Raw genomic sequence first — 19,804 nt, forward strand, 5'->3', positions numbered from 1 at the left:
TAAAATTCCTATTTTTGTAAGATACTGCTAAGACCCAGGTCTGGAATCAAGACTATCCAATTCTGGTCATGATATGCAGAAAAAGATGACTTAAAACTAGAATAAGTGGAGAACGTTTTTACAGATAATCAATGAAACTGAGAACCTGTTTTGAGGAAGCTAAGAACATATGGATAACTTCTGTTAAGAAAAATAAGGAAGGTAAACGACAACACTGGCACAAGAATGAATGGATGGAAACCCAGTGAAAGACATTTAGACTGAGTTTTGATTATCTCTGGCTTCAGAGTCCCTGGAACTCCCTGGAGTGAACCTAACTAGTTTATAGTACTTAAGGATTGTTGAGGAATCCACAAGCAATCCAATAATCCTGTTCTTTTTAGAACCAGCGGGCTAGTGCCAGTCTTGATTCTGTATGATTTTACCCTTGGAAATTCGTGTAGGAATGAGACATAGTGGTCAGTGTTAGTGCATAATTAATTTAAACAAGGCTTTTGCTGTATGAGTGAAGGCTTTTCTGTACAGAGTCCCATGTTTATGGAAACTTAAGGTGCTGCACTGTCACAAGCATTATGGAAGCAAGTGGAGATGCTGCTAAATAAAGCACAGATATTCAAAAGTCATGAGCTGGGTCCCTCAACCCTTTTGTCTTAAGTAATCAAATTGATTTGACAGAATAAATTTGGGGGTGGTTTATAGCCTTAGGTCAATATTATTTTCATTTTTCAAACTCATGCTCAGCCAAAAGGAGTAGAAACTGCTTTCAAGTGGGAACTGGGAATCTCTCCACCCAGGGTTCTCCAGAATCTATGTCTGTAAGAAAATAACATATTGTGAAACTAGTGAGAATCACTGGCAGTGTGGGGTTAGGCATATACAAACATGCTGTTAACTGAGTCTCTGCCCAGTGTCAGATGACACATGCACCCATTTTCTTGTGGCTGCTTTGTGCTATTTTTTTATTGTATTTTGGGTTTTGTTTAGTTCAATTACAGTGTTTTTGCCTGGTAAGGATACAGTTTTCTCTAATGGACAGCTTATTGCAGCTCTTCATCTTCTATTTGCAATTTTCTGTAGTGACTAATATTGCTTTTCTTGGCAGTACCTGGAATAATTTCTATAAGTGCAGTTGTTGGACACAATTTGCAGCAGGTGGCAGGGTGCCTGTTGTGACACAGCCCAGTTTCTTCATTATCATTTCAAGGGTCTTATTCTCTCCTCAATGTCCTACAAAGGAATATTATTTATAATCAATAAACACGCAAATACTTACAGGAGTTCATGAAAAATGTTGCTAGTCATTATATGTTAAAACTCTATCCAATGAGAAATGTTCTTTTGGAATAGTGAGTACAGAATTCTTTTTTTACTATTTTTTTCTTTTCTAACCAAATAACCTTGGGGGAAAAGTGCCATTTAAAATCTGTCCTAGGAAAGATTTTCTAACAGTAAGACTGCATAGTTTTTCTTATCAGAATTACGGTAAATCATATGGCACATCACTACCATGGCAAAATGAAGAGCCTAGGACCACTGTGAGGATTTTTATCTGTTAGACCTGTCTACCCAATTTACTAAACGTTTTAAGACCAGTAAAAGTTTTCTTATACCTAGTTGAAATAGTTTAGAAGTCATAATGCTAGAATACAGCAGTTTGCTCTCTATTTTTAATAATCGGGGAAAAAATTCTTGCTTACAAGGAGGAACACTTCCTCCCAAAAAATCTCTATAGACAGTTAGTATCTACTTTAGACCATTATGACACCTACATTTTACAGTTAAAATGTGTATATTTAATGAACATATTTAGAGAAATATTTTGTTTCACCTAAGTGAACATTTTTCTTGTTTTGAAAATACATAATATAAAATTAAATTACCTGACTGATGCTCATATTAATGTATTATAAACCGTGTAAAATCCAGAGAACAGTGCAGTAACAACAATAGGGCAGTCACGCAGAAGGCTGCTAGGTGGAGTGTACGTACTGCATTTGATGACATATGTTTTAATATTTATGGAGAACCATTCGATACAGATTATTTCAAATGTAATTGCTTAGTATAGCATTTTGAAGGCAGTCTCCAGTCAGTAATTTAATGCAAAAATGTGTCACAGTCAGTTCCAAACAAGTTTCAAATTATGTTAGGTTTGGCTTTCTGATTTTCTTTGGGTTATTTCTTAGCTCATTCCTATGGAAAATATTTTCTTGCATATCTGTGTTACTCTATCTTGCAGTAAATTGATTACATCTTGGCTTTACTTCATTTGTAGCAGAAATATCCACAGTTCTGTAAAACAGATGTTGCTTTCAGTTTTCAGAAGGAGTTCTCATTTGAAGATAAAGAAGAACTTGCAAACAGCACAAAGGATATTGATGCTAATCTCTTAGCAGTACTTCCGAAAGGTAAGTAAAGGAGACACATTACTAACACAAGTGGTAATTTAACAGCATGTGAAGTTTAGTTTATGCAAGTACAAGGCACAGTTAAAATTACTTAGGCACAGATGTTTTGTAAATGAATTTTCTTTTTCATGTGAAGTATGCATAAGGGATGAAGCAAGGGATGAATAAGAGTGCTCTTTTATAAGGCCTTGCTATATCCCTGCTTCATAAAGTTCAGCTTTGTTTACCTAGTTTTCAATAGGTTAAGAAGTAGTTGAAATTCAAAACTTCAGAGAGGCTTCTTTGCACAGTTAGATTAATCCTGAAATCAAAATATTAACTTGACTTGTAGTCATAGCTCTTTCCAGTCCCCTTGGTTGGTAGAATGACTGTGCTTGCATGACCAACTGACTACACCGAGTTTTTGTCTTACGTGCCAAAGGAGCTGCAGTAAGTACAGGCTTTGGGGTTTCTTTGTTCTTAAACTTCTGTCTTAGTCTGAATAACTTCTGAAGAAAACAACAGTTCCATATTTATCATTTGACACAGTTGAGGTAGAAGCGAGAGTTAATTCTCTTGAATTATTTAGAGAAAATCACAGTATGCTTGAGTTTATATTCTGTAGCGAATGTTTTTGAAAGATTTCTGAATTCTATAAGAAATATTTCACCTTAATTTAAGGACTTCTAAAAACATTTTTATGAGGCGCACTCCAAATGTATTTGTTAGTTTTTATTCTGGGACAAGACATGGAACAATACTGCTTTTCCTGATTACTGGTGTTCTAAGGTAAATTTTGTTTAGAAGATCTACACTTACCAGAGTTAAGATGCCTCTTGATAGTCTACCTTGGAGGGTAGGGTATCCTACCATAGCGTCCAGCTCAATAAAAATAAAATAAAGCCTCAAGTTTGGGGCTGTTTCTGAACTATGGCTGTTCTTCCTCTTGCCCTTAAGTGACCACTGGTGCTTACAAATTGTGTTGCCATGAATTAATCTAGATAAGGAGCTTTTACTGTGAAATTAATTATTTTAAGCTTCTTAATCTTTTCCTGTGTGCTGAATCAGATCTTTGTGCTACTTTTTAGGTAGAAGTGTTGTACTGTTCTAACACTGCTGTGGTGTAGTTTCTGATGGTCACATGGAAAAAACATCCCATGAACAGATGGAAATTGGTACCAACCTATTCAAATTGCAAATTAAAAAGGAGAAACCTGGTCACCTAAGTTTACCAGGGTCAACCAGTATCCTTGGGAGTGAAATGTCTCCAACTGGCTTTCATGTTTTGAAGTAAAATATTTTATTCATCAAAAAGAAATCACTAGAGTAGAAAAATTCCTGCATTAAATTTTTTTTTTGGGGGGGTGTTTGCTTCTTTTTCCTCACCTCATGAGAAGAAGAATAGTGCTGGAACTGCTTTTACAGAAAAACTCTGCAGATGTTGGCCAACTAAACTGAAATTACTGTGTGTAATCCCAAGTGTGGAAAAAGTGTAAGGCAGCATAGAGTACTCCCATGCTATTTTTGTCCTATGTTGTTTGGGAAGGTGTTGGAGAGATTCTTCATGGGACCAGTGCTCTTTTTAGGACTGCACAGTGGTAGTAGAATCTCTGGAACTTCAGCTAACATGAAGCCAAGAGGGTGTTGAGCTAATGCTTCTGGGAGTTCTTTGGATGTTCCACATTTCTTGTATGTAGACAACTTATGGTCGTGTTTCCTTTTCTGGGGGTGGGGAGAAAGGGAAGAAGACTTTTGCTACTATATGAAGCTATGCTTTAGGACTTTACTAAAGTTGTGTAAAAGATCTGTTCTCTGATGATGGTTTTAGTGACTGGATAAATTGGCGACTAGGGAAGAAAAATTATTACGATTTGGATGGAATGTCGTTTTAATAACTGTGAGCTTTGGAGGCCTATGTCTGAAGTGACAGAATAATTATGGGTTTTGTTTTGACCTTTTTATGTGTGTATAGCCAACAGATGGAACAGAAAAACTCCAATAGCTAGAGGAGCATACTTAAACAGAAGTAGATTTGGGGAGGTTAGAGTGAAGTATTTATGAGAAATCATTTCCTTTGGTGTGAATCTGAAATGAAGGCTGGTTTCGTAGGGTTAGGTTGTCTGTTCATTACGGTTCTGCTGCTAGCACAGCTTGAGTAGGCAGAGCAACAGTGGAAACTGCCCGTGCATTGAGAGAAAAGTCTGTGAAAACACAATGTAAGGGCTCATCTTTGCTTTGGTGTTGGTTCAGAACGCAAATTTTGCATTACCCAAGTCCAGTTTCTATCCATGTCCAGAGATGTATGCTTGGAATTTACTGACTTTCAGTGGCTATCTTGCACTGTCAACCTGGTCAGTAGCATAGGCATGGACTTCAATCTGCTTTGCTGCAGATGCTGAACTGAGGCATGGAAGAGGTGTCCCCTCGGTTAGCTCAGGGTACCCTGTTAGCACCGTTAAGTAACTGCATCCTGAGCTACTCTGCATCAAATGTGTACATGTTAGATTTTTGCATGGTGTGATCACAGTCTGAGCTAACCTGGCTTCAGAAATTAGGTTGGCTAGCTAAAGCTTGCTTTCTGTAAAAATACAGACTTAAGGAGTTGTTTTTGAGAGTGGTCATGTTCATTTCTTTTCTCTGTTCATTGCACATTCTCAGCAGGCACTCATCTGTAGCCTCAGACACCGTGTTCATATCTCATTCATTTGCATCTCTGAGTCACAATCAGAATATGTTCATTCTTGCTGATCCAAGACATTTTATCTGTAGTCCTAGTGGCTTTTCAGCACGTAAGGCTGATACGACATCCAGTCTCAGTTGTATCTATGAGGTATGAGCACTGGTATTAACTACAGCAAACTTCCTGGATGTGTCAGCTGAGCTGAAGCCCTGACCTAGCTGTGCGTGTATGTTCTTGCAATACAGGGAAGGGAGAGAAGGGAAGGTGCATCTGACCTTTAAAAGGGTGGTGTTTCAATAATGTTTATCTTGTATCTAGAGCAATGAACTCTGGTAGCAAAGAAGAGGTGATGGATTTACTTCTGCAGTAGAGCAGTGTTTGCTAGACAGTCCTGACTCATCAGGCATTTCTGATGGCAATCTCTGACCAATTTAGCAGGCTGTAGATTTTAGCTTGCTTTGACTTTTTATCCCTGGGTCAACGTGGTTAGAACCCCGGAGGTGCATTGCATCAGAATAGGTGCAAAGAGCTTTTAGAACTACATGTTTTCCAAGGCAGTGATTCCAGGGGATAGGGGTGTGTGCATGTGTGTGTTAGGCACACACACACTCATCCCTGTCCACTGCATCCTTTGACAACCTGGATGGTTTCTCTTCCTGGTGGTAAGAAGTCACACAACACTTGTTTACATAGCACTTACTGCTCCAGTGGGGTTTCCATGTGCACATACATGTCTGTATATAGGGATTACTTCATCTATCATGCCTCCTCTTGGTTCACTACTGTTTGAACTGTGGCAGCTGTCTAGTAGCACATAACAGCGGCAAAAAGTTCAGGGGAAGTGAAGAAAAGTATGTCCAATTTAAACTACAAGGGAAAGTTAGCAAAGTAGAAAGTAATTATCCATGCAGGAATATCATGACACTGTAATTTTCACTCTAGCAATGAGTCACCGGGATTCTTGGGATTTGCTCAATATATAGGGGAGTGGAGGAAAGTAAGAAATAGGGGACAGTGTTTCTCTTTAAACATAGTCAGTCTCTGACCTTTGTGTAGACCGGGAAAGCAGTAATTCCATACTACCCGATTTTGAAACAGGCTACTATGGCATGTGAGCTTGATCTCAGCTAACGAAAATACAACTTGTTCAGTATATGCTACGTCTTGAAAACTGCTAGGATGGCATAGCAGATTCGAGTTCAGCTTGGAAGAACCTGGAGGTGGTGATCACACCTGTGTGTTTAATGCACTTTTGAGAACACAAGCTTAATAAACTAGGAAAACAAGAGGAAAATGCTCATTTCCTGATGAAAGCTATTTCAAAACTCTGAACTTTATTTGACTGTTCCTTCTTATTCTAAAGCATTTTAGCAAGTTCCTGAAAACTAGTAGCTTATAAACTACATAATCTTTTGTTGTCTCAGTTTCAGAATTAAGAAAACTGTTTGAACCAAACAACCGAGATTTTTTGGAAATGAAAAGGTAAAAAAGTCTTTGGCCTGTAAAACAAAACACGCAACTTGTTTTGTAACCTCCTCTTAGAAACTGTCCCTTCAAATTTTCAAGATGCCTGTTTTCACATTTTTCACATATTTTTCAGAAAAGAGAGAATAGCTAGACGCTTAGAGGGAATTGAAAATGATACACAACCTATGCTTCTACAAAACTGCCCAGGTTCAGTCACACACCGTTTACTAGAGGAAGATACACCAAGATATATGCGTGCAACTGATCCATACAGTCCCCACTTAGGTAAGCAGCATGTTGCAGTCAGTCTTGCATTGCTGAATTACTTCATGTTTACTACCCTATCAGTTGTGCAGTCCAGTCCATGGAAAAGAGTTCTACAGAAGAGCTGTGTCAGGGTGGTTTTTTTTTAACTTGCCTTGTAAGTCTCCAGTTGCCTTATTTGAAAAAAGTTGATTATCCTTATTGTTTTAAAACAACAATGTGATATAAGAACTATTAATTATTAAAGAGTTACTTCTTAAAGAAGTATTACTAATACACATTTCTTAATCATTTGTATGTGCTTTTGGAGACAAAAGTGCAAAAATATAATGTGTCTGTGCAGTCATTTTGATTTGTAAGAAAACGGGAAGCTTTTAGTTCACTTGATTTGAGTGATGGGTGGGGTACTTGGAGTTTTGGGATGGACTTGTTCATATATGTTGTACTTTTGACAGGCAGATCAAATGAAGAGGAGGAAACTTCAGATTCTTCTGTAGAAAAACAACCCAGATCATCCAGATACCGATCAGAAATCACAGGAGGTAATACAGAGCCCTTGTATAGTACAGGAAACATGGATGTCCAGGAACTAGAGTCAAAAGCAGAGAGAATAGCTAGGTACAAGGCAGAGAGGCGACGCCAGCTGGCAGAAAAGTATGGATTATCTCTTGATTCTGATTTGGATTCTGACTACTCATCCAGATATACGCGGGCAAGGAAAGATCCCGACAGCGGGGAAAGAAAGGGAGTGAAAAGTGAAAGGCAAGATGATGAAAACAAGGACTATGCCACCCTTTATTTGTCCAGGACTGAGACAAAGGGGTCTAAGAGTGTGATTTCTGATTCCAAAGAGTACTCCAGCCGTGAAGACAAAGACGACCTCTCAAATGAAAAGAGTGCTAGAAAAGCAGATGATGACAGTGCCATTAGACAGGCTTCTGACCCTTCAGCAAACTTGGATAGTTCTGTCTCCCTTTCACTTTCTGGACGAGAATCTTCCTCCTATAACGAAGTGCCAATATCACCAAAGCAAACCCCCAGAGAGTCCCTTTCTTCACCAAAGCGGGCAGCCTCACCCATCCACTTGCAGAATGACCAGCCCTTGCACAGTAACAGCAGACAAAGGTAAGTATTATTTTTATTTTGTTTGTTTTACAGTGAATTCCTTTATCTTAATCACCTTTTGCAGCAAGGTCTACAGTACTCATGAGAATGTATGTATTACCCTTGAAGAATGTATTTAGTGGCTTTGGATTGGTTGGCTGTATTGACTCATAGTGTGCTTCTGATACAAGGAAGTGGATATATATTTCTCTGATTAGTTATGTCCTTGGTTTCACTTTTCCTTTATAGAATTTTTGCTAAAATTAGGCCCTCTGGGAGAAGCAGTGGAATAACTGATGTTTAAGATATTTACACAAATTAGAAATTGAAGGAGTTATGTGGTTCTAAATCTGCTTTTGTTTTTTTTTAATAACCTATTATAAAAAACCTTTTAACTTTTTTTTGTCTATATCCTGTGATTGTTTGAGTGGGGGCTTCCAAGTAAAGGTAAGATGTTTCTCGGTGAAGATTTTAATATCTTCATGATAGGTCCTGCCAAAATAAACAGTTATCAGAGTTAAAAGCTGAACAGTGTCTTAGGTCAGTTGAAATAATAGTTGATTTGTTTTCACGATGAGAAAGTGTGAAAACCTTTTTTGAACTGTGATAGTCATTCTTTCAGATAATGTCAAACATACATGTGCATGAAGGGTCAGAGGGGAAAGTTAAAATACCATGCTGAATTGCTTCATATTTGACAAGTTTACTACACTAATAGGGTAACCAGATATTTCCAGAAGGAAAAAAATTATTTTTCATTAATTTCACATTATAATTTCACAGTGTATTGCAAAAACACTGTCAAATTCTTATGGTGACTGAAAACAATGCGTGAATAAGAACTTTTTGAAAGTATGATTTTCTCTAAGTGTGATTCTTTAATTTCTAGGTAGGTGGATGGATAGAAAATAAAAACCATAAAAACTTAAGTTAAAATGTTGCAATTAGAAATGATGTAAATTGCAATGAGAACTTAATTATAAACACATCGTCATGCTGAGCAGTGTTGGCTGTTTCTAAGAAACTGAAATAACTGGTATAAACTAAACCATTTATGCTTTCCATAGAGCACAAGGGACTCAATCCCCAGGTGTGAGAAATCAGGAAAAGAAGGCAAGAGACCAGCATGAATGATTTTAAAGGGCAGGAAGCAAATGCACAGGCAGTTGAAGCAGGGACAGTATTATGGGAAGAGTACAGGGACACTGCCCCATTGTGTAGGGTTGGGCTTTGGAAGGCCAAGGCGAAACTGAAGCTGAACTTGGCAAGGATGCAAAGAATAAAAATAAGGACTTCTACAGGTATGTTAGCCAGAAAAGGAAGGTCAAAGAAAGCAAGACTGGCAGACTGGTAACAATGGATGAGCAGAAGGCTGAGATACTCAACTACTTTTTTGCCTCAGTCTACAATGGCAACGTCTCTTCCCACACTGAGCTCAGTGGTGCAGTTAACATTCCTGAAGGATGGGATATCATCCAGAGGGATATGGACAAGCTCAACAAGTGGGCCCATGGGAACCTCATAAGGGGTTCAATAAAGCCAAGTGCAAGGTCCTGCACCTGAGCTGGACAAGCCCCAGTTCCAAATACAGTCTGTGGGATGAAGGGATTGAGAGCAGCCCTGACATGAAAAGCTTTGCAGAACTGGTGGATGAAAAGCTGGACAAGAACTGGCAATGTTCACTTGCAGCCCAGAAAGCCAACCCTGCCTGGGCTGCAAAAAAGGTGTGGCCAGCAGGTCGAGGGAGGTGATTCTGCCCTCCTACTCCACTCTCATGAGAGTGGAGTACTGCATCCAGCTCTGGTGTCCTCAGCACAAGAAAGACATGGACCTGTTGGAGTGAGTCCAGAGGAGGACCACAAAAATCATCAGAGAGATGGAGCATCCCTACTATGAGGAAAGGCTTGAGAGAGTTGGGTTTGTTCAGCTTGGACAAGAGCAAGCTCCTGGGAGACCTTATTGCAGCCTTTCAGTGCTTAACAGGGTCTTATAAGAAAGATGGGGACAGACTTTTTAACAGGGCCTATTGCAATAGGACAGGGGGAAATGGTTTTAAACTAAAAAAAGGGTATATTGAGACTAGATTTAAGGAAGAAATTTTTTACAAGAAGGATGATAAAACACTGACACAGATTGTCCAGAGAGGAGGTAGACACCCTATCCCTGAAAACATTCAGGGTAATGTTTGATGAGACTCTGAGTAATGTGGACTAAATGACCTTTAAAGGTCCTGTCCAACCCAGACTATTCTGTGATTCTGTGAATAAGTAATAACTTAGTAAAAATTACTGACTCCATTATCTCTAATTTCAGATTCTTTCTGAGATGAGGCTTTGGTCAGTATTTGCATAAAAAAAGTTTCCCATAATTGCTGTCATTTTTATCTTTTGAAGGAAATCATCTGCACACATCAAGATATGGTGTAGCACTTAACAGCGGCCAGGAGCTTTAACCTAGGATTTGGTCCCTTGTTTGGACACACATATAGGTAATAGGTGGTATTTTAAAGATTGAGTTGCCAAGAGTTTGTTCTTTAATACCCCCGACACTTCCAGTGCCAGTGTGTACTCACTGGTGTGTTACTCAGAGATGTAACAATAACCTCTCAGAAACTCTTGTCCCTGTTTCTGCGTGGTAAGGAAGTCGTCATCTGTTTCCATGCAGTCCATTTGAAGTTACTGAAGGTGCTGTTCTATAAGGCTATTTGCACAAGAGAAATAAGGGCTAACTCCAGTTTTTCAGGTGCCTGCTCTTCTGAAGTCAGTTCCGTATTATATAGGCTGCAATTTATTTTTTTTGTTAAATTTAAATTTCCTGAGTTCAAATTAGAAAACAAATACAGCTTGCTTTGGAATACATCTGAAGGCTTTGTGCCTTCAGTCCTAAGAAGATTTAATAATTAATCCTGTTACCCATCACTGAGAAGACAACAAAGTGCTGAGAAGGTATCATTTGACATTGCCTGCATTTGGCTGCTGAAATGGCTGATTAACTCTAAATTCAAAATGTGGCTTGTGTTCTTCTGACTGCACTCTTCAAAGGATGAATGATCAAGTACAAATAATTGCTACTTGGGCCATGCCCACTATAAAAATGTGCCAAAGTACACATTAAGAGAGGAGGAGGAAGTTCCCTTGCTTCAGAGCAATTACAGGTGCTGGGGCAGCTTCTGTGAAAGAGTTTTATCTTCTATTTGGTCAGTTCCATTAGGGATTCAAAAACATTTGGAAAAACAAAAGATGTTTCAACACTTGGTGTTTGTCTTTGTTCTAAGATTGATTTGGATACAGTGACAACTGTAGGTGAGTTCTCAAATTTAAACTTATTTGCAGCAAATACACTGTTATCTTAAGAACAGTTGTTGATTTGACCTTTTTCAGTTATTTTTCTTTAAAGACCAACTAACAAAAATTGAAATAGATGACCTGGAGCTTAATTTGGGATTTTAATCCCAAATGGCTCTACTGCAATGCGAAAAGTTCTTTCAGATGTACCTCTAGGTAATGGAAAGCATCCTGGACTCTTGTCACCCTAGGGGAGTGAGTTTGTAAACATTAATGTGGCAGGACAGCCTGTGTTTGCAAGGTTAAAAGTATTTGATGTGATCTACTGTTGCTGAGGAATTTTAGGTGAAGTGGGCATTAGGAAAGGATTTGAGAAACTGTATATAGGAAGTCCATGAGCACCCTTTCCTGCAGAGCTTTTTGAGGTTTGTAGTGTTCTTGTTTCTTTTTATGCTTTCAATGCCAGAATGGAAACTGAATAAAGTCAGGATTAAATTAGGGGTCACTTTGTTTCTTAAGCTTTTCCTTTCCCAAGTCACCTAGTGAGGCAGCATGTTTTACTTGTGCTAACTGAAGCTTTTGTGATACAGGATTACAAGAGGAGAGAGGAGTTCCAGATGCTCCTGAGAATTTCTTAGGATGTATGATGTAGCCATCTGAATTTTTAGCTTCATTGAATTCCTTTTACTACTATGTTTTGGATGCAGCAGTCTTTACCACTTTAACCACAAATTAAATTAATGGTTTTAACAACTTTTTCAGATGTCTTTGCACAAACTGACCTGCAATGGCAAAGGGCAAAAATAAGGTGTAGCTTCTTTCCCTTCTGAAGTTTTGGACAATGTACACTTGGTAAAGTTACCTTTGCAGAATCTTTACCATTTAGAACACTTTCTAGATCTTTGTGGAATTAATACGATAGTTACGATAGTTTACCGCCTTTGAATTTGATTAGTGTGCATTGCTTTTGTTTTCTTGAGCAGTCCTCTGCAATTGAGTAAATAGCAATAAAAAGCCGTGGGAGGGAGTATCAGGAGAAATAATGGGAATATGTGTTGAGTTCTCAATAGTTACCTGAAGTTCTATTTTCTGTAGTAGTGCAGGGAAAGCAAAACCTGAATGGTTTCTTCAGAAAGATTCGGAAGGGGACACACCTTCACTTATCAGCTGGCCCTCCAGGTATCATAAAACATAGCTGTGTGGCTAACAATCAGACTACAAACCTCCCCTTTCTTTCCCTTTACTCTGTATTCATTTAACACTTGCCTTTAATTTTCCTTTAACAGCAGCAAGTTAGAAAGTGTTATTTCTTGTGGATAAAGAGCTGTTGAAACTTTTTTGAAGCATCTGCTTTTATTCTAACTTATGACCAATTGGTATTTTGATGAAGAAGTACAAATGCCCCAAGCTTCTTCCACAGCTACTATCATTCTGGCTTCCACTAAATTTTATAACTTCTTATTTGATCCCACTTTGTACTCTGCAAACAGCAGATTTGTATAACATACACCAATCCATCTTAGCATTCCCTACAATTAATTCCTTGAATTCCAAAAGAGATGGTACAAGAGAAGTAAAAAAAAAAAAAAAAAAAGAACAATAATTGGAAAAGTAAAGCAAGATCTTGATCGAAGCTACAGGCAGCTGCTTTCTTCCAGTTTGGTAGCACATATAGTGATCCCACCACGAAAAACATTGTAGGAAGACTCTTTTTCATGTTTCTGATTAAAGTAATTCTTATAACCCAGTACTAATACCAGCATGGATGTTCTGGAGAATGCTTGGTACATGTAGTTAAAAAATACTTTTTCAGACTTACACTCTTCCTGTGCTTAAGTAACTTTGAGGAGTTTCCTTGATAAGTGCATCAAGCCTCAGAGGTAAGAAGCACCAAAATATTACAAAGATTGGTGTTTAAGATAACTTTGGATATCCTGAATTATCCTCTTAGATAATTTGCCTCTTTTTTCCCTAACTTTTTTTTTTAAATAACACAAACTCCAAAAAGTCTGTTGGTAGCAAGCCTGGAATTGCACATACTTTTAACTGGATTACTTACTTTCAAATAGAGAGCTAATATCCCATTTTATTTGAGTTTCTCTCCTTCCTCAGAATTAAAATAATTTTTTATACCTGTTTGGGAGGGGAGGAAGTACAGGGCTTTCATTTTTAATACTGTGTGTGTGTTATCTGCGAACGCCGCCCTGTAAGCTGTCTGAGCTCTTGGCGAGGCTGTAAAACTGCTGGAGAGCTGCCCTGCAGTGACAGTCACAGAGCAAAGGCTGCCTCTGGCTGCACGTGCTTGCCTTCCCTTGTGCTGTTGCAGTCAGTTTCTAAAGGTGAAATATGACTCTGTTTTGCATGGATATTACACAAGTCCAGAGGTGTTTCTAGAAAACACACTGAAGGTAACTTTTGGGAACATTCCTGTAAGGTTTTGCATGTTAGAATGTAATGAAACCTTTTAAAATAGAAAGCCTGTTTTGGTTTCTAAATCCCTTTCTTCCCTGCAAGCTCTCTGAAGAGCAACAGCCATGCCATAGTTTCACTTTTAAGGCTTGCCCTTTCAACATTTTTTCTCACTTACTGAAATAGGTTACACTACATGTAACGTTTTGGATGTCTTATATGATACACAAAAGCACAAGTAAACCAGTCTCTGGCAAACCATCTGAAAGACTGGATGGAGATAAGATATTTTTCATCTCTTTTTCCAGTGCAGCAACATCTTGATATGACACAGCTGCCCAGTGTTTAGATGTCTTCAAAAATCTGACTTCATACATGATTGCGAGCAGAATTTGCAATTTCAGGCTGAACCCAACACTTTGATAATATAAAATGCAGTTTTGATCATCTTGTTTGTTTGAGACTATGGGTATGTGCTATTTGACAGACACAGTTGTGATGTCATGGGAACATGTTGTATGTTTTCAGAGCTTGCACAGTTACCTTCTCAGGAGTCATGCATGTTCAAGGGCCTGTGAATCCCTCGAGTGTTTTTGAGCAATGTTACTGCTAAGATTTGTGGGGAGGAAGGGGTTGCATCATAAGATTGCTTTCTTTTATGTGTTGATTGTTTTTTATTTTAATACAGTGTTGCTGTCTATACCCTCAGTAGGTGTCTGTGTTCCTTTCCAGATTGGGTATTGCTGTTCACAGCTTTAATTCTTTTTCTTTCTTAAAGAGTAAAAGTTAGAGAGAAATTGGTGAAAGAGGAAAGTGCTCGTGGAAGCCCTGAACTTGTCACAGACACAGTATCTCAGAGAAAATCCCATCCAGTTCCAGCCCACTACATGCCTCTTCAGACAGAAACGTCTGCCTTTGATAGGGTCATAAATCAGCCCGTCAGTTCCATCCACCAACCAATACATGGCTATATTCAGCCTGCTGGCATTGCTCACACAGCTCAGCTGATGGCAGCAGAAGAATCAGAAAACATCCCTGCTGGCAGCCTCCTCCCGCCAGACAGTGTTAGCCTCGTAACAAAATCGTCAGCAGCCACTGCATCAGAGGGTGAAAAGAAAGAAGCCCCCAGTTATGGAACAAAACCTGATGAAGAAGATTCCTTGGAGGGTGATCAGGCTTCCAAAGGCAGAAGACCAATTTTGCCATCTGAGATTCGCAAGCAAGGGAAGAACCATGAGGGCCTCTTTGGAGGAGGAGAATTAGATACCCCTGTGGGGAGTTCCTCCTTTGCAAGCAAGCCGAAAGTTAACTCAGAAGTTCAGAGAGAGTTGGAGTGCAATAAGAGGCAGGCCCCCGAGCAGCAGTTTAAGCCCCCTGAGAACGTAGAAAGGAGCGAAGCTGTTATGTACATACAGAGTGGATCTGTATTGCAGCCTGCCAAGGCAAAGGCTCCTGTTTGGAAAGTGTCAACAACAAAGCACAAGGTCCTGACTCGCTCAATGTCTGACTATACTGTGACTCCTAAGCTAGAAGCTTTTAAAAATAAGGACAGCATGGAAGCAAATCCACCAAATGGTGAGATTGGCATGGTTGACACAAAAGTCTCTGTTGCCCAGCTCCGTAATGTCTTTCTGGAGAGCGCTAATGCCAACAAGAAAACGGAACTGTAGGTGACATTTCAGTCATATTTTCGTGTGAAACTTGCACGTCCTTGGCAAAAATTACACACACTCAACAGCAGTTGTGTTCAGCACTTAAAGCACACAGCTTAGCTCTCACCAATGTGTATTGGAGGCTGAGACGGTTTGAATCCCGCTTTTGTGCTTCTGCTTGCTAGTGCAAGTTGTGATGTGGGGTAGCTGGAATGTGTGCGTCTGTGCATGTTACCGGAGGAGCATGCAGAGTGGTCTCCAGTGAATTGTTGAGATGCTTACATCTATGCTTTACTTCTCTCTCCTGTTTTCTTTCCTATGCGCTCTCTATCATGCGATCTGAAAGTGAATCTCGGTCTGAGATGTCAACGGCAGGTAGTACTGTGTCTGCCAATGGTGACCGTGGGCCACGAAAGGCGAGGCGCTATTTTACTCCTGGTGAAAATAGAAAGACTTCTGAGAGGTTTAAAACTCAACCTATAACATCAGCAGAACGAAAGGAGACAGATAGGTAGGCACGTATGTAGCTCTGTGTAGCATTCTAGTGCAGGTAGACATGAACAAGCTTGTGAAAAGATTTGTTCATTTATTAGCATAAACATTTTGCAAGGTTATTGTTTCTCTTTAAAAACAACCCAATATTTGTTATAGCTTCTTATAAAATGAAACCCAAAACACCCCTGACAAAACCAATTTGTTGCAAATTCCTTCCACGTAAAATGGTGAGCAGTGAATCATCATAAAGTACTCCAGCTGTCTGGTTCTGTCTAATAAATGCTTTTGGTTTTATATAAAGAGTTTCCATCTATTCTGCTTTATCATTCACTCTTTTTGTAAACTACCAAAGCAACCTATTTTATGTTAAAAGAGCTGGCAGCAAATCTTAGACTTTTATCTTCTGCAAAATGAACTAGAAATCATTTTCCTTTACTGTATTTAGGTTTGCTTGCAGTTGCTTGCCTTAATCTTTATTAAAGGATGTTCCCAAGTGGACACTGTTGAAACTTGAAAAATAGATAAATTCTTCCGTTCTTAAGACTTTTGAGGTCCTGCTGCTTCAGACTGAATTTGAATTTCATTTTTTATGTCTTGTTTCAAGCTAACTTTTTTTCTGTTTGATAATTTTTCACTAGGTCAATTTTCAGTGCAGAAATACCAACTGCTGAAGGTAGGTTACTGTACTGTTTTCTGAGGAAGAAATGGGAGCAAATGTATTTTTTGTTTTTCCTGAAGAACTGTTTGATAATGCAAACAAAATACACTTGAAAATAACTATCTTTAATGTGTTTGAAGTACCAATTTTCTTTGGGCCATGTCTACTACAGACTTGATTTCAAAGTGGCCCTTCATTTAGGGCCACAAGTCTGTCTGTGGATACCAAATTTCATATGGGAGTCAGGGGAGGAATGGCTTGACACTTTTCAACATAGTTGGGCTTGGGTTTTTTTTCTAATTTAGACAATAAATAACCTAGTTGTTGGGGAAAAAAAATTAATCATCAGTCAATTTTAATCAGTGGTCTAGGATTAATAACTAAAAAAAGCCTTTAGTATAAAGAGAAACTAATGTTGCTAACTTGTTTTCTGGCTAAGGAAGTTGCCAAATGCAGGTTAGTAAATTATAGAATTCGGTCTGCCATCTTGCTTCTCTTTCCCTCTTGTCACCCTTGGCAAGTCTGGCATAAATTAGGTAGGTAATCTCATGAGTAGCTAAATTTAGATTTAATGCCTTATGCTATTTGAAAGCTGATATTCTCTGCAGCTTTGAGATGCTGGCTCTTGGATCCTGCAGGATGCTGATTTCAGCTCCTAAGGATACCAGTTGAGCCTCTGAGAAATGGGGACACGAGGTGGTGATCAGAATGGTCAGTTAGTATAAAATAGATGTTCAATACTGTTCACTGACCCTTAAGACAGTCTTTAAATATAATTATTTTCTTAGTCCATGTGTTATAATAAGTTTGATTATTCATAAAAGTTTGTTTGGTTAACTTGAAGGGACATGAACTGTCCTGAAGACAAGTCTTTTGCAAATCATTTCAAGAATTTTCCTCTAATGCAGTACATGTAAAAACAGGTAAACTTTACACAACTAAGTTCATGATAAGTCTTTTGTTAAATGGGAGGAACAGCTTATTTGCTGGTTCATAATCATTTATTAAAAAAATAATGTATTTAATATGAGCTTGATTCACTATGTTCAACATCTTTTTTTTTTTCCTTTGTGTAGATGAAGAAAAATTGGATGACCGAGCCAAACTAAGCGTGGCTGCAAAGAGGCTGCTTTTTAGAGTAAGTATTGCATTTTCTAAATAAAAGACTGAATTAAACATCTCATATACAAGATGCTGAAGGAACCCAAAGTGCATTAAAATGAAGTATAATGCAGTTAACCACGCCCAAGCTACATAACTTTTTTTTTTCTTACTTTATTCCCTGCCTACACAGTAGACCTGTTGCTCTAAAGCCTTCTTGTCATTTAGAGAGAGGTGTGTAGTTAGTCTTAATTCCATGGTGCATACTGTGCAATTGCATCCTGCTTTTAATTCAGAGATGGGCACTTGGGAACTTTACTACTCTGCATGCAAGAAAGCTGAAAAGAAAGTACTGTTTTAGAACTTTTCGTCCGTGGCTTAAATGTAACATATGTCCTCTTAGGAAATGGAAAAATCATTTGAAATGAAAAATATTCCTAAACCACCTACAAGAAGTTCAGCGGTAGAGAGAAGACTGCGACGTTTGCAGGATAGATCTCACACACAACCAATTACCAGCGAGGAGGTGGTCATTGCAGCTACGTAAGTCTTGTGCATGTGTTGGCTCTGACTCTGGCTCCTGCTTACAAATCTGGGAATAAGTTCTATGTCTGTGGTGCTTATAACTTTGTAGCAAGGAAAACATTTATTGTTAAGGGCCTTGACAACCACAGTGGAAACTATATTGAAATTCCTTTTTAAATGTAGAGGGACTAATAAAGCATAACTTATATGAACTGTAATTTGGCAGAAAGTTTAGGAACCTGTGGATTAGGTAAACGAGATTAATCATAGCATTGTTTCATAACTCAAATGAAAAAGATACTTTGCACTGAGGGAAATCTGCTCAATTTCTTATGGAATATGTGTATTGGGGAAAACCTTTTACATTCTGAAATCTCAAATGTACTTTTTGGAAATGCATTTCTTCCACTCCTGTCGTATATCATGACGTTTTCCTGAATAAGGGAAAATCATTTTTGGGGAAAATTAAACAAAGGTGAATAGATGTTCACCTAATGGTCTACGAAAAGGTAGCTTACATTATGGGTAATTATTAAGCTCAAGAGACAGCACGTTTGCTCTTCTAGGTTTTTGGTTCTTTCAAAGTATTTGAAACTATTTTGAAAATGTCGCAGCAGATAATTCAGTTAATTAAAACTCACTGCTGTTTGGTTTTTTTCTGTTTTGTTTTGTTTTGGTCTTTTCTGTAGTTAACACTTTATGTATTGCTTTTCTTAATGCTTTTTTCTTCTCTCTCCCTGTGAATTTTCCCTCCTTGGCAATTCTTTAAAGTGAAACTACCCCTGCTTCACGTTCTGTGAATACCCACACAGTAGTGACAAGAGTACCTAGTCCCACTGTAGTTAAGAGCACTGTACAACCTACCAGGTACTGGGGGGGTAAACATGCATGTTACATGGAGCACAAGATTCTTCAATAGCAGATGCATCTTTAAAGTCTTGAATGCCTTTTCAATGTGTCAAGTCAATACTCATTTCAAGAATATTTAAAACATTGGTCATTTATGTTTGCATGATAAAGCAACGCAGCTTTTTTTTGGTCAAGCATCTGTTTTCAGGACCCTTCTAACCACACTTACCTGCTCTAGAAGCATATTCATCTTTGTGAAAGAAATTAATTTGCATGTGAGCAAGCCCAGCAGAACTCTCTTTGCTCTTGTAATTTTTTTTATATGGTAATGTCATCCTCAGATGAAAATAATAAAGCTGAGTGCTTGATTTCACAAGGAGTACGTCCTTTGTCTGTCTCTACATATATTTTTTTTAGCTTGCAAAATTAAAGGAAATATAAGAAATTGCACCACCTATAGGTAAAGTTGCAGAATACTGTTGCCTGTTCTGAATGAGAGAATTTTAGCAGAGACCATGACAGGAAAAAAAAATTAGAGAATACTGCTAATTCCATAAATGTGACAGAAGATGAACAGTAAAATATTTTATTGTAAAGGTAAATAAAATACATTATTGTAGAGACAAATGCAATTACAGCTTTTATGAATGAACTTGTCTGCCTTCAGCATTGGTCAAACAATCTACAAAGTCAAACTATGTTTCAAAACTATTTTTTGTTGTTGAGTTACCCCAGAAAACTCGAAACAAAAGACAGTCTGAATTCTGTTCCACTTCAAATTATAAGAGGCATTGCAATTTATGCTAGCCTAAAAGCAGCACTAACTTGGAGTTTAAGTCTGTCTTTTAAATGTTTTGATCATATATGGTCCACAAGTTACTTTCAATACAATTGAACTTTACATAAATTGCACTGTAGGACCTGTGTTT

The 19,804-nt window shown here is 38.3% G+C and overlaps 1 protein-coding gene across 9 annotated transcripts in view; it reads left to right on the forward strand.

Moving 5' to 3' along the window:
* SVIL (supervillin) overlaps positions 1-19,804 on the forward strand; it is a 103,263-nt gene that overhangs the window by 39,587 nt on the left and 43,872 nt on the right. For 4 of the 9 annotated variants that reach the window (XM_027687015.1, XM_027687018.1, XM_027687017.1 and 1 more), the window contains exons 3-13: positions 2,317-2,408; positions 6,492-6,549; positions 6,668-6,819; positions 7,254-7,923; positions 12,282-12,365; positions 14,374-15,261; positions 15,594-15,758; positions 16,381-16,415; positions 17,477-17,538; positions 17,905-18,044; positions 18,798-18,893. In XM_027687015.1, the coding sequence (XP_027542816.1) occupies positions 2,317-2,408; positions 6,492-6,549; positions 6,668-6,819; positions 7,254-7,923; positions 12,282-12,365; positions 14,374-15,261; positions 15,594-15,758; positions 16,381-16,415; positions 17,477-17,538; positions 17,905-18,044; positions 18,798-18,893 (2,442 nt within the window). The remainder of the gene's footprint in view (positions 1-2,316; positions 2,409-6,491; positions 6,550-6,667; positions 6,820-7,253; positions 7,924-12,281; positions 12,366-14,373; positions 15,262-15,593; positions 15,759-16,380; positions 16,416-17,476; positions 17,539-17,904; positions 18,045-18,797; positions 18,894-19,804) is intronic. The other 5 variants (XM_027687020.1, XM_027687023.1, XM_027687021.1 and 2 more) reach the window with 4 other exon arrangements.

This window comes from Neopelma chrysocephalum, unplaced genomic scaffold, assembly GCF_003984885.1.
Source record: "Neopelma chrysocephalum unplaced genomic scaffold, ASM398488v2 Primary Assembly neopelma1_72, whole genome shotgun sequence".
NCBI classification, from domain to species: Eukaryota; Metazoa; Chordata; class Aves; order Passeriformes; family Pipridae; genus Neopelma; species Neopelma chrysocephalum.